General features: G+C 33.3%; 1 protein-coding gene and 1 long non-coding RNA gene across 10 annotated transcripts in view; one reads left to right on the top strand and one right to left on the bottom strand.

Annotated features, from left to right (window-relative positions):
- LOC100881812 (lachesin) overlaps positions 1–14568 on the bottom strand; it is a 491556-nt gene that overhangs the window by 193616 nt on the left and 283372 nt on the right. For 2 of the 9 annotated variants that reach the window (XR_013040183.1, XM_076538478.1), the window contains exon 1: positions 7849–8029. The exons of 4 other annotated variants lie outside the window; for them this stretch is intronic. Coding sequence is in view for 4 of the 5 variants with exons in the window: in XM_076538478.1 (XP_076394593.1) it covers positions 7849–7918 (70 nt within the window). In the remaining variant the exon portion in view is untranslated. Of the gene's footprint in view, positions 1–7848; positions 8030–14568 lie in introns of those variants that run through there. 3 more of the 9 variants (XM_076538481.1, XM_076538480.1, XM_076538483.1) reach the window with 3 other exon arrangements.
- LOC143265550 (uncharacterized) lies at positions 8210–12161 on the top strand. Its single transcript, XR_013040185.1, has 3 exons — positions 8210–9124; positions 9206–9270; positions 9553–12161. It is a non-coding gene; the product is annotated as an uncharacterized LOC143265550 (long non-coding RNA).

Genomic DNA, 14568 nt, shown 5'->3' with positions numbered 1-14568 from the left:
TTTTATAGAGCACTTAATGCCAGGTCACGTTCTGTCCCTCAGTGGCGAGGCGGCCACCTATGAATCAAAGTGCGCTTTAAAGATTTCTTTCTCATCCCGCTGCCAGCCGGATAAGGAACTCGCCCGAGCTGCTAGCTTCGCGCGGAATATCTTACACGATATCTCTCCACGGCATCCTTATCTCTCGGCTTTTGCTCGTCTCTCTTTTCAACGCGTCGGATGTTCGTCTCTATTCATAATGCATGCTGCGAGTTTGTTCCGCGTTAGAAAGCGGAGCCGCTTGAAATTGGAAACGCGGAAAACGCTTGGTCGTTGCGTTACGTTCCGCTTCATACAGCGCGGGAATCCGCGGAGCGAATCGAATAACGGAAAAACAGAGTTTGCGGGGCGTAATTGAAAATGGCGGGTCGCTAAGTTCTCGGCGTTATGATCGAACGTGTTTTAATAGTAATAGTAACGGTAAATTTATTAACGGGAAATGCCCTTTAAAGAGAGAGAATAATGATAGAGTAGAATAAAAGTGATCAACGCTAATGTATCGGTTATGGTTATTGCACCAGCTTTAACCACCTCGGCAATTATTATGATTTTTTTATTTTTAAGTTGTATTGGATTTATTGCATCAAGTTTACACTCGGTGTGGTAACGAACGTGAATGTGATATTCGTTTGAAGTTTTTTGAAAGATTGGTTTTACAAAAAGCGGAAGGCAATATGATCGAGTTTGTCGATCGAAAATCAGTTAGTCAAAGGATAACCACTTAGTCTAAGGATTTGAAAATATTGAGATTCGAAATTTTTTTAATTTGAAAATTTAATAGTTCGAGGATCTAGAAATTTTGTGAATTTGAGAATTTAAGTTTAATGTGGAATATTGAACCTTTGTATTATTAGTTATTTTTCGAGTTTATTAATTGTTTGATGCTCCACTGCGAGTAATAAAGTTATAACTTTTATATTAGTTAAATTTATTCGTGCAATCTTTAACGTGCTCACGAGTCTTCACATGCGTTCATAACTCTGCACATGCGCTTAGGGATCTACTCTCGTGTTATGAATCTGCGCATGCGCCATCGAAGCTGCGCAGTTGAGCTTCAATATTATTTGCGAATGCGCATGCCTGTCTCAAAGTTGGCCCAATATCAACTCTGCTAATCTTTACAGTTCATTTGTCCTTTATAACTGAATATGTAATCAAGTTTTTGTATTAAATAAAGTATTGACTATTGCACACAATATACTATAACAATAGACTAGTAATTTTATCACATGATATATTTTGCTGGAATTTTCAATATGCTGAGACTTGAAGTTTAAATTCAATTATACTTTATATAATCAATGACCAAATACAAAATAGATATAGCTTATTAATTTTCTTTATCTGTTTAGTGAAGCTGTGGATATTTAATTCTAACGCATTTGACAAATAAATCTTGCGGTAAGGAATTAATCCTGTAAATTTTATTTGATATTCTAGGGGTTCCTGTGAAAAGGTTTCTATCAATCTTTTTGATACAATTTATTGTTTTTTATCTTTGTACGCAGGAATTTTTTGTATTGCACGCACTCCTTCGACAAATTAACGAATGAGGAGACATTCTCGTTAATGTTCTCGATACGAAAAGAACCCAAGAAAGGTCTGTCCGTCGCTAACAATGCGTGGGTAAGTTGCGTGACAGGAATTTGGTACGACTTGTGTACACGTATACTTCCTACTCTTTATTTGATCAATTTTAACACTAAAAATCAAACCGGAAGAATCCAACTGAAATGATCAGTTCTCAAGTTTTCTATTTTAAATTATAAAATTTGTTTATATATTTTTCTGGAAATCTATGTTGATTTTTATTGAGATAAAGGATTGCTGTGTATTAATCAATTATATTTTATCATTTGTTTATTTATTTCTAATTTCGCATTATATGTGGATTGTATGCTGGTACGTTTAGTTTTAATTACTTAAAAAAATATTGTTAAGCTTTACAAGTACTTTTAAAATTTAATAAAATTATTTAATATTATCGGGATACTGCAAAGATTTTTATGTAAGATCAAGCCAAAATTAGCACTATGAATTTATAATTTATAATTTATATAGTACACATTATGAAACAGTTTATGCAATATAAATTGTATCTTATATAACAATTACATATGCTATGATTTATAAAATAATTTATGTAAATTCATTTTCAATACATGAATAAACGAAACGTGTAACGTAGCAATAATTAAAGCAACTAAAAACAACCGTTCAATTTACGAAAACGTGTATAATAAAAGAGATGGTTATGGGATTATAATAATCAGCGATTACAATTACGTAAGCTCGAACCCTGTACGAACCATCGCCGCTAATTGTAGCTATTTCTTCTCGGACATTTTCTGATTCTAGCTTCTTAATGCATCGTGACAATCTGCTTGGTAATTTCTTCTTCCTGAGAACTTTATTATTTAAGTAGTTCCCAAAAAAGGGAAATCTTCATTTTGAATGATTCGAAGTAATTGCTATTTTCTCCATGGAATTACTTGCAATATAATATAATGAATATCATATTTTACTGATGGTGAAAATTAATTCTAACTTCAATTTACAAAATTCTCGTTCTTAAATAATTACTTTTTACAAGACTGAATAATTAATTAAAATTTTTAAATATTCATGTTTTTTTGGGGAAGGGTCGCCATATTGGAAAACCATAAAAGATATGGAAGTAGTGATGTATTTAAGAGGATCATGAACAATTTTCTTAGCGAATGTATTTTTAGTAAGATGTTTCAGGGTGTTCGACCTTTAGTGATAGGCTGGAAAAATGGTAAAATTGATGTCGTTTCAGAACGTTACGGGTTAAGTTAGGTTATTAAGTTACAGGTTAGGTTAGGTTATTAAGTTATTAAGAATTGTAAGGATTAAGTTAATCCATATATTAAGGATTGTATGGAGTTGAATTAGTCTATGCATTAAGGACTGTCTTGGGTTAAATATTTAAAAATGATAAATATCCATGTATTTCTGGGGAAGAGTCGCTATATTGGAAAACCATGAAAGATATGAAAATAGTGATGTATTTGAGAGGATCTTGAAAAATTTTCTTAGAGAATGTATTCTTAGTAAGATGTTTCAAGGTGTTCGATCTTTAGTGATAGGCTGAAAAATGGTAAAATTTATGTCGTTTCAGAACGTTACGGGTTAAGTTAGATTATTAAGTTACAGGTTAGGTTAGGTTATTAAGTTATTAAGAATTGTAAGGATTAAGTTAATCTATGTATTAAGGATTGTTCGAAGTAAGTTAGCCTATATATTGGATTGTATGGAGTTAAGTTAGTCTATGTATTAAGGACCGCTCTGTTAGGTATACATGTTAAGTTATTCTACGTACAGTTTAAATTAACCTAACACGAATTAAGTTAGTCTACGTATCAGAAACGTGACGTAACATCGTAAAACAAATCGAAAGTTCTACAAGTACAAACAGAAGAATAAAAAATGAAACTCCCCCTAGAACACGATGTACATCCTGTCAGAAAAAACGCGTACGCTAAAACGGCGTGCTTTCATGGGACCTCGGCGGCGAATGCAATTACACTTGCAATCAATTTAGATAACTCGTAGTAGTACCGGCACGTAATTGTTAACGTGATTACACGGCTCAGCCAGGAAATCGTAGAATCTGGAACAACGGTCAAAAAGAAACGTGGCGTCGCAGAGATCCCTCTTTCAAGCGAAGTCCATCTTCGTACGCGCCACCCTAAAGAAATTGGGTTCGTTTCGTTGAACGAGATTGCTGAAGCTCAAATTCGCGCTTGGATATTTCTTTTGAATATAATTCGTTGCTTTCACGATTTTCTGAGAAACGTGGACATGGAAGTCCACATAGGGGTGTGTGAATACGGGTAACATTTTTAGCAGTAGGTTGTTACTAATAAATAATTGAAAAGTTCAGATAAAATGTTTACTTGGTAAAAATTTTTTAAACGAATGCAAATTTACAAGGCTATGTAAATTTCTAAATATCATTAGTAAAATTAAATGATACCATAAAAATCAGTAATGGAATTGTTTTTAAAATAAACTTCTCAAATAATATAGATCATACTAATCATATAACAGTTGATTACATAACAATAATAAAACCAAATCAGCAATGGACTTGTTTTTAAAACAAGCTTCTCAAATAATATAGATTATACTAATCATATAACAGTTGATCATATAACAGTAATAAAACCAAATAATACCATAAAAATCAGTAATGGACCTGTTATATTTTTAAAACAAGCTTCTCAAATTATATAGATCACACTAATCACATAACAGTTGATTACATAACAATAATAAAACCAAATCAGCAATGGACTTGTTTTTAAAACAAGCTTCTCAAATTATATAGATTATACTAATCATATAACAGTTGATTACATGACAGTAATAAAACCAAATAATACCATAAAAATCAGTAATGGACCTGTTATATTTTTAAAACAAGCTTCTCAAATAATATAGATCACACTAATCACATAACAGTTGATTACATAACAGTAATAAAACCAAATAATACCATAAAAATCAGTAATGGACCTGTTATATTTTTAAGATAAACTTCTCAAATAATATAGATTATACTAATCACATAGCAGTTAATCTTTGGATGTTGCAAACAATTCCATCCCCTATCGTTCCACTGATTTTGAGGTCCTAATAGCCCTAACAGCCAGTAAGATTCGCTCGTGATATGGAATTATGTATTTAGCAGGGTAATTGCAAACTCGGCTGGGAATTATTATAGCAACATGGATTCCAGCAGGCATAGGTGGGCACTTGTATACACTGTAATATGAATATTAACGCCTGGCTGCACACAGGTCATTTACATATACGCATCCATAGGGCTGGACCGCGTGTTATATTCGAATTCTTATGTTCGAGCATGATCAACACTTGCATTGAATATACCTGATGTACTTAAATGATATATACAGTAAACGAATATCATTTTTGTTAAATAAATAGCGTATGTGTATAGGACAGAGATGGAGGACATATGGTCTTAAGTTTCTTGTGTGGCGTTCATAAAAGCTGTTCTATTACTTAATATTAATTATATAGATTAAAATACTTCTATTAATATTATTATCACTTCTATTTCATATTATTTTTCTATTCTATGAACTTGAAATTGAAAACTTTGCAAAACTTGATATGCTATCATGGTAAGTCGAAATCAATCATCTCGATGGATATTTGAGTAAAATTTAAAAAATTATTACTACGTTACACTTATTCAAAATGAAATTTAATTTTCTAAAAGTCAATACTCTTAATACATTATTTAAAAAATTAGTATAAATATTTAAAAACTTTTTAGCCAATATAAATGTTGAAAAGTCAGTATTGCATTAATGAAATGATTATAAATAGTTACCCCAACTTTTGACAAATAAATTCCACAACAATTCAATGAAATACTTTCAGGAACGAAATATACGTCTATGAAGTTCAAAAGAAACCCGAGAAAATTTTATACTAACAATTATTTCGTAATACAGTAACGATACGAACATATAATTCTGCATATTGACGCGTACGTGTAACGCGTGTCAATAAATTCAAACGTAACTAAATGAGTACAACAAAGAGAAATCAATTTTGAAATTAATAATGAAAAGTTTTATCAAGTACAACTGGTGACAATTAATGTCTTTGAATAATGAAGATCGATAAAATAGTATGCATACAGAAAATTGCAATTAAAATTAACGAACGACCATTGATCCGGTTTAAAGCACTTATTATTTTGTTTATCCGGCTGACAGTAATTTTAATGAGTTTTTCATATGACTTTCAAGGATGCTCTTTTACTGATTTTAATATCTGTTATGGGCACATATTTATGAGGGCTGTTCAACAGACCGTTTGTCGTTGAAAAACTTATTAAATCGTTATTTCAAAATGAATACTAGAAAGTAAACATACAGAAGTTATTCAATTCGCTTGGGTAATCGTGATTATTAAACATGATTCCCGTATTTGATAAAAAATTTATTTAATGCGGAACATTATTATGAAAGTAATAAATCTTGTGGACCGATTATGGGCGATATTTTACCAAATGAAAATTTTACGCGTATAGATTTAATTCAGACTTCTATCAGTAATGGAGATATCAGATGATAGATAACTATTTTATTAATATTTCAGGGAAAATATTTATCATTTTCTCATTCATCATCTGTAAAATTAAAAAGAAATGTAATTTTTATTTAAACTGATCACAGCAAAAATCTGGAATTCTTTTCAGCTAATTTCATTTAACAATAAGGACACTGGTCAAAATGACCTATTCACAAATTAAATTACTGAAGCTAAGATGCTGTTCTTAAAATTTAAGAAAGTAAATTATCTTAAAATTTAATTTGTTTCCAAATAAAAAATATTCAAAATAATTTATAATTCTTAATTTTTAAATTTTACTTTAATTAAGTGTGCTCTTCATTTTAATTAACTTTAAATTGAACGTGTACTATAGCAGGTGTAGTTAACTTTATCGCATTGTAACCGGCTAATAGTTTGTGCAAAGACACCAATTTCAAAAATAGAAGACTCGTTTAATGGGGTTTTCAACATGGAGTAACCATACGTTCACACGTGAAATGAAACGCGTGTGGTTGAAATATCTGTTCTACACCGTAGGTAAAGCAATTTGTTTTTCGTCGAATTTCCCCTGCCAGGATTGATTCCCCGATGGACCATGTCCGTCGAGCGACCGTCCTCGGGAGAGTAAACGGACATTCCAGTAATTTCAATGACCATCTGTCGTATTCAAACACTAATTTGAGTCGCGCGAAGAATTCTACCATCCCTCGGGCGCAACTCGTTCTCTTTCTTCATTTCCCAGAAAATGCAACAACACTTCACGATCTCCAATTGCGTGTCAATGTTTGCATAACGGGCTTGAGTTCGACGCAGATGTGTGAGCGCAAAAAATATACACAAGATCAGAAATATAGACAAGGTAAATTAGTGATTTCGAGGAAAAGTCCTTGACAAATAGTATAATTTAATATTTGAAATTTGTGGACTGGTTATATGAACAGTTTAGTAATATTAATATAAGGTCATATACAATTATTATAATTCACTAAATTATTAATATATTAATGTGTAAAATGTCGTTGATTTTATAGTATTAATATTTGGTTTTCAGAAACGTGAAAATTTGCAGATTTATATATTTGGGAATTTAGAAATTTGAAATCTTGCTTGCACCCATAAAAGTTTCACTTAAACAATTATTTAAAAATGACATTCTTTTCACAAATAATTTTTAAAATAAAAATAAGAAATTACATGTATAAATAACTGTTACTTCCAAAGTATCCTTTATTTTATTTCCAGTAAAATATAACTGATAGAGGAACTATATAACCCAATAATATTCGTCTACTATAATATCAGTAGAACAAGCTTCTGCACAACAAAAACAGAATTCCTATTGTCTATCCGACAGACCGCAAGCAAAGAAAAATGAGTACATCAATTCTATTGCTTGGTTTCCCCGAAAACAAACGCCAGCCTGCCGCAACGCAATGAAACGCAAGCCGAAATTGAACCGAACGAAATATTAGCGTGAATCTATCAGGATCCATTAAGCTGCCGCGAAACATTACTAAATGGTCAACAAATGGAGCAATTAACTTCCACGCATTGATGGAGCGAGACTCAGACCTGCTTCCTGGTTATTTCACCAAATACTTGCAGTGGTCAGTTAGAAATAATGTACAGTGAAGCTTCGATTTAAGCGAATCTTTCGGGTTTAAATTTTAGCTTATATCAAGTAGTTCTTACCTTGATCGAAGTTTGTTGAACGTAGAAAATAGCAGCGAAAGAAATGTCCGAATGACCGAATGTAACACATTTGCGAAACAACACTAATGTAATAAGAAAACTTTTTTATTTTTGATTTGTTTGTTATCAAACTTTCACCAATATATTTGGAACATTTTTCTGATTAAAATGAGATCACGCACGACGTAATTCGAAACGTATATAATTTCAAGCTTACAATATCAAGTTTATAAAATTGAAGTTTTACTGTAATTAAACACGCGGGAACGAGTGACTGACGCATCGGGTAACTTCGTATGTCTTCGGTGCTATTCGGATAGTCACGTGACGCGTTTGACAGCCGAAGTCGTAGACAGTCGATTCTTTACATGACGGAAATGATTAAATTCGATTGAAAAGAATGATAATTACAGTAAAGTCATAAACGAATCTTTTGGATTTGATTTTTGTATTCGATAGTTTTAGTTGTTTCCATCGTGTTCGATACGTGTGATTGTGTTTTGTTTTTTGTCCTCTATGAGACAACGCAACAGTATCATTTTTTCGGTAATTGTAATCTGAGCCAGTACGGACGTTCGCTTTTTCGAACACATAACCATAATTTAATAAAAACATAACAATAATTTCTGTAATTTAAAATAATCCTAGTAAACCTAGTATTCATTTTATTAACATTTTTTTATCATTCAAGTATTCTTCACATTATAATGAATTTTTTGTTCGTATCTAAAATACTATTTAATTTACAAGTTCCAGAATCGTGTAGATAATTTTTGGTTATATCGAAACTTTACTATATTAGGAAACGATACGGCGTGTTTCGACTGTTCGCTGAACAGCGGAATAAATTGTATAAATATTAGCCGGACACGAGAGTCGTCGGGAAATATTTTGAAACGTTTCGAGTGGAAGGAAAGCAAACGATCGAAGCAACGGCTGATCGCTTCTGTCGATTGCAAAAATTGATTCCTCGCACTTTCATAGCGGACAGAATGGCTGGACAAAGGTTTGCTGAGAAAATATGAAGGTCAATACTTTGCTTCGAGGGAAAGTTCTTGTATTTAGCTTCGCGGTTTAATCGCGTTAACGGTAACCACTTATTGTCAACGATTATCTCTGTCTGACGTTCTCTCACCCCTTTGAGAGTACATTGAGGATTTAGTAAGGCGGGAAATCGATGGTGAAGGGTGTTCAAATATTTGTGTATGTACTATGGAGTTGTGAAAGTGAAATTGGAAATGTAATATGATTTCTAATTTTAACATATTTATTGAAGGTCCGAGAACAAATATACGTACTATTTTGATGTATGGTAGAACAATTATAATTTTTTATAGAAAATTATATTTTTTTATAGAACCTGTCAAATAGAAGAACAAAGGTAAAATTAACGTGGGTTAACAAGTTTGTATATTCAACATTGTAAGTAATTTTCTGTTTATAATTAATATCACTGAATATTTTAAATAATAATAATATTTTAAATATTTTTCAATATTTCTGAAGAAGATATTTTTTAAACTTTCGATTATTTTTCATTTTTTATTTCATCACAAATTTATTAAACAAATTCAGTTGAATTTAGATGTAAAGTAAAAACACCTCATACAAAATGTCCTCTTTTCCATTTTATACCACTACTTACACCCTCGTTTGCACAAGCCGATTTTCAAACTAGTCATTTATATGTATACTCATTTTCAGCAAACTTTAAGCTTCAAGCCGTCGCACCATAGATATTTCATGGCCCTTTCACGTCGTCAAATCGTATCAGGCTTTTAGTAGCTCAAAATCTGTCATACGCAACCTGAATATCTATCAAAACAACGAGGCTGTCTGGAAGTTTCATCGTAGCTATTAGTAATTATCTCAGTATTACTGTCTCCAGCACACCAGAAACTTCTTTATTTCGTCGAAAATTGTTGCGAAAAGCCCCTAGGGAGGCGAATGGTGAAAGCAGGAAACTTGATAAAAGTCGCGGGTAACAAGTAATCACGCACGATATGAAGCGAATGACCGTTATCCGTTCACCATCGTTCGTCTACGTCAGTCATCAAGTTGCACGTGCTCAGCAAGAAGCGTCAGTTATTTTAACCGTATCTCGTGGGCCAATAATTGTCGCTGCGAGCCAACAGCACATCATGGGTGGAGCCAGGAAAACCAAGGAACGTTTATGACCGTATAACCGGTGAGAAAGGGGCAGTCGGATGAAGAGGAACGCTAAGAATGTGGAAAAAAGGACGGGAAGAATGGGGGAAAAAGAGAAAGTCGTTCGACCAAAGAGGTCAGAGAAAATCAAAGAAAACCAGAAACGATGGAAAAGCGGGAGAATAGATAGATGGAAAAGATGAGGAGGAAAAACAAAGAGGGAGAGAGGATGGGTGAAGGGTCAACTCGTGTCCTCGGGTATAAGGAGTCGCAAGCGAATAACGTGCTATCCAACGTTTCCCACGGGGATCTGACCACGGTGGCCATCGTTGACGAGAGAGTATTGCTGCCGATCAGCTCTGACCCTTCTTCAAACGTTTCCTTGGCTGGCCTCTTCTTACACATCCACTTTTCTCCCGCGAGTGCTACTATTTCCGATGTCGTTGCAAACAAACTCTTCCCACACGGAGGAAAACCAACTGACCGATCTGGAGGAGGGACCAGATCGTGTTATCTTTTGCGCGTTTGCGCGTTAACCTTTTGTGATTTACTTGGTGATCGAGAGAAGTCGATTTGTGTTTGCGAACGAGCGACACTTGGGGTTGTGTTTCGATTAACTTTACGACAGTGGACGATTTAGAATAACAACGACCACATTTTTATATTATCAAATTAATAGAATAAACAGATTGTTATTCACTGGAATTTCAAGGTTTATAAAATTGAAAGTTTATGTAATTTGAAATGAGTAGTTTTTAATTAAGTCCGTAATATTATACGTGCGATGTACAATGAAATAGACAATAATGGCATTAATAATACAGAAACAATAACTTCAAAACAATTTATCAAACTTTTCAAATAGAAAGTTTTACAGGTGCTACCAACAGCGAAAATACCTTCAGCATATTCATAATAAGCTCTAATTATGTATCATATTGATTATTACTGTTCCAAATAATATTTAAAAATGATACACTAAATTATAAAAAATTATAGGTAACATCTAAGTTTATATATTTCACTATTACATCTTGATTCGTATAAACGTTCAGAATAAACAGAAACATTAACAAAATTCCCATCAACTGTTAATCACCATGACTCGTTCATGCACTAGACCATTCACTATTCCTGCTAAAGCGCCCAATCGAGAAAAACAACAGTGCGAAGATACGAACGAAATATCGAGCGCATAACAGCAACAAACATTTCCCTTTTTCTTGTTCGAATTTTGAACTCGATAATTCCGACAAATCCGTCGAACGTTACAACCGGATAACCAGAATTATTCCCGCGTGAAGTAATGTAACCAGTCAGCTAGTATCCGTCGTGGGTGCGGGAAAAATGCCAGGCTGACCGGCAAAGATTGAAATTTAAGCCGCTCCGTGGATCCTATGTTCAATTACACATGCTTATATGCGCGAAATGCTTTTTGACGCGACGATGTAAAAATGCGCTTGTTAAAACGACAGTAAAAAAGAGGCGGCGCAGGGGGATGGTGGGGGATGAAACAAAAATGTAAAATGTGGAATGGGTTTGGCAGAGAGGAAGGAAGGAAGAGGACACGTTGTGAAACATTGGAATGGAGGCTGCGTAGCGGATTGCGAGCTTTTGTAGCTAGCACACAGAGCACGATACATTGTGAAACGGATTGGCTGGTCGGGATCTGTCACGCGGTATCTCTACTGACAAGAAAGACGAAACAACCAATAAACTGTTTCTGATCCTTTTGTCGTGCAACGGTGGTCGCGTAACGTTGCTATTCGAATTGAAAATACCTCGTCAGCGCGTGCTCAAATTGTTACGCCTGGCTCATTCACGATCATCACGCGATATGTTGTTACTGCCCGCGAAATTATTTGATGTATATCACGAAAGGCTGTAACGGAAACACAGACCGGGTAATCGTTTGTGTAATTACACTCTGCAATGCGGTGACATTGAATTATAATCGTTTACGAATGCTCTGGGGAACTGTGGCATTTTCAATTGCACGTTTATTTACTTTAGAAAGCGAAAGTGGAGCGTGTTTTCCTCATTAAATTATAGGAACTTTTTATAGTACTTCTATCACTGAATTTTTCTTATTAATTCAGTCCTTCTTTTTTTTAATGATGCTGTCAAATTAACAATCATCAATTGCTAGATTTTAATATATTCATATAAACTATAGGAAAATTGTGAGAAAAATTATAAAAGCTTCAAGTAACATGTTCAACCAAACAAAACCTAATGCTGAATAAATTAAGTCAACAATGAATGTAACTCTTGTAATTAACATAACCTATCAATCTACAACCGATATCACCCTTGAACATTGGACAAAAACCTCTGTGCTGTCTTTTAGAACAGATGAGTAGAGCATGATACAACAACCCCTTTGAATCTAAGAAATTTTAATTTTTGACTAAAATATCTATAATATCTTAAAAATCTTCCTTTGCTTTTTTCCAAAATTTTGTTTATATAAAAAATTAACTTATTCGAACAGCGTATGAAATCACGAAGAAAATATTGTATAGCGGTCAAAATCCAGAAAATTTCAGTTAATGAACACGATAATAATTACTGTACGTGTCTGGTTTGAAAAATGAAAGGAAGGGTTTGAAACGCGCACGACAGAGAGCAGAGTGAGGGGAGAAGAAAAAGAAAGGAACGAAAACGTCACGTATTTCAATTTAAAAATGCAATTATCTCGAAACGGTTGCCGTGATTGCCTTTTTACTTATCAAGGTGGTGAATATAAAAAAAGGGGTAGCCCCCGAAGAGGGAATAAACCAAGTGCCTAGCCAAATGAGTAGGGAAGAATGGAAAGCAGTAACCAGCTATGAATTTCAAACGCAAATAGAATCGAAACATTATGAACCGCGGGGTGAACACTTTCAACATAGTCATGAATAAACGATTGAAAGGATCGTACGTTTCTGCGTCATTCTCGTCGCAACGTTTTATGAAGAAAATTGCGGCGGCAGTCTGTTTTATAGCTTATTTGTACGGATGGGTTCGAGTCGAATTTAAAAATTTATCAAGCTCGAATTTGAGGGTTTATACAATTTTTGTGGGAAATTTGGAGAAACTTGGAATTCGTGATTTTGTTTTGCTAAAGAGGTTAGGTTAGCTACTAGGTTAGGTACTAACGTCACAATATTTTTTAAGATCGCATCATATGTAAACCCTCTGCAGTTCTGTGATCACTAAAAATTCTCAAATTTCCAAATTTCCAACTTTCCAAATTCCCAAATTCCCAAATTACCAAATTTCAAATTGCCCAAATTCCCAAATTCCCAAATTTCCAACTTTCCAAATTCCCAAATTCCCAAATTCCCAAATTACCAAATTTCAAATTGCCCAAATTCCCAAATTTCGAAATTCCCAAATTCCCAAATTCCCAAATTCCCAAATTCCCAAATTCCCAAATTTCCAATTTACCAAATTTCAAATTGCCCAAATTCCCAAATTTCCTATTTACCAAATTTCAAATTGATCAAATTCCCAAATTCCCAAATTCTCAAATTCCCAAATTCCCAAATTCCCAAATTCCCAAATTCCTAAATTCCCAAATTTCCAATTTACCAAATTTCAAATTGCCCAAATTCCCAAATTTCCTATTTACCAAATTTCAAATTGATCAAATTTCCAATTTTCCAAATTTCCAAATTCCCAAATTTCCAAATTTCGAAATTCCCAAATTCCCAAATTCCCAAATTCCCAAATTTCCAAGTTACCAATTTTCAAATTGCCCAAATTTCCAAATTTCGAAATTCCCAAATTCCCAAATTTCGAAGTTACCAAATTTCAAATTGCCCAAATTCCCAAATTTCGAAATTCCCAAATTCGCAAATTCCCAACTTTCCAATTTACCAAATTTCAAATTGCCCAAATTCCCAAATTTCCTATTTACCAAATTTCAAATTGATCAAATTTCCAAATTCCCAAATTCCCAAATTCCCAAATTTCGAAATTTCCAAATTCCCAAATTCCCAAATTCCCAAATTCCCAAATTCCCAAATTCTCAAATTTCCAAATTCCCAAATTCCCAAATTCCTAAATTCCTCAAATTTTCAAATTGTCAAATTGTCAAATTGTCAAATTTTCAAATTTTCAAATTTTCAAATTTTCAAATTTTCAAATTTTCAAATTTTCAAATTATTCAAAGTTTTTCAAATCTTAGATGTCAATTTAAAATTTTCCAATTCCACGTTTTTTCAAATTCACAAATTCAACAATATTCAAATCCCTTCATTCCAAAATTCCGTGGTTCAAAAATTCTCAAGTTCGCAGATTTCCAAAATCTCAAATTCAAAAATTTTCCAATTCTCAAATTCACCAGTTTCCTTGAATTCACAAGTACTCCTAAAGGTCTTACTTTCCACAGCATCAAAATGCATCACAAATATAAATGCTTCAAATTTACATAACAGTTCTTTTTGAGAAAACTAAATGCTCAGTACATTTAACCAAAGTGACAAGCATTATATTGCATAAGAAACCAATTATTGACTGCCATCAATGTAACAGCGGTTATACCAAGACAAACGAAACAATAAAGTGAAGACACGATTTATCATC

The sequence above is a fragment of the Megachile rotundata genome, chromosome 12 (assembly GCF_050947335.1).
Source record: "Megachile rotundata isolate GNS110a chromosome 12, iyMegRotu1, whole genome shotgun sequence".
Classification (NCBI taxonomy): Eukaryota; Metazoa; Arthropoda; class Insecta; order Hymenoptera; family Megachilidae; genus Megachile; species Megachile rotundata.
The sequence above is the reverse complement of the archived record's forward strand: the minus strand, read 5'-3'. Positions and strand labels throughout refer to the sequence as shown.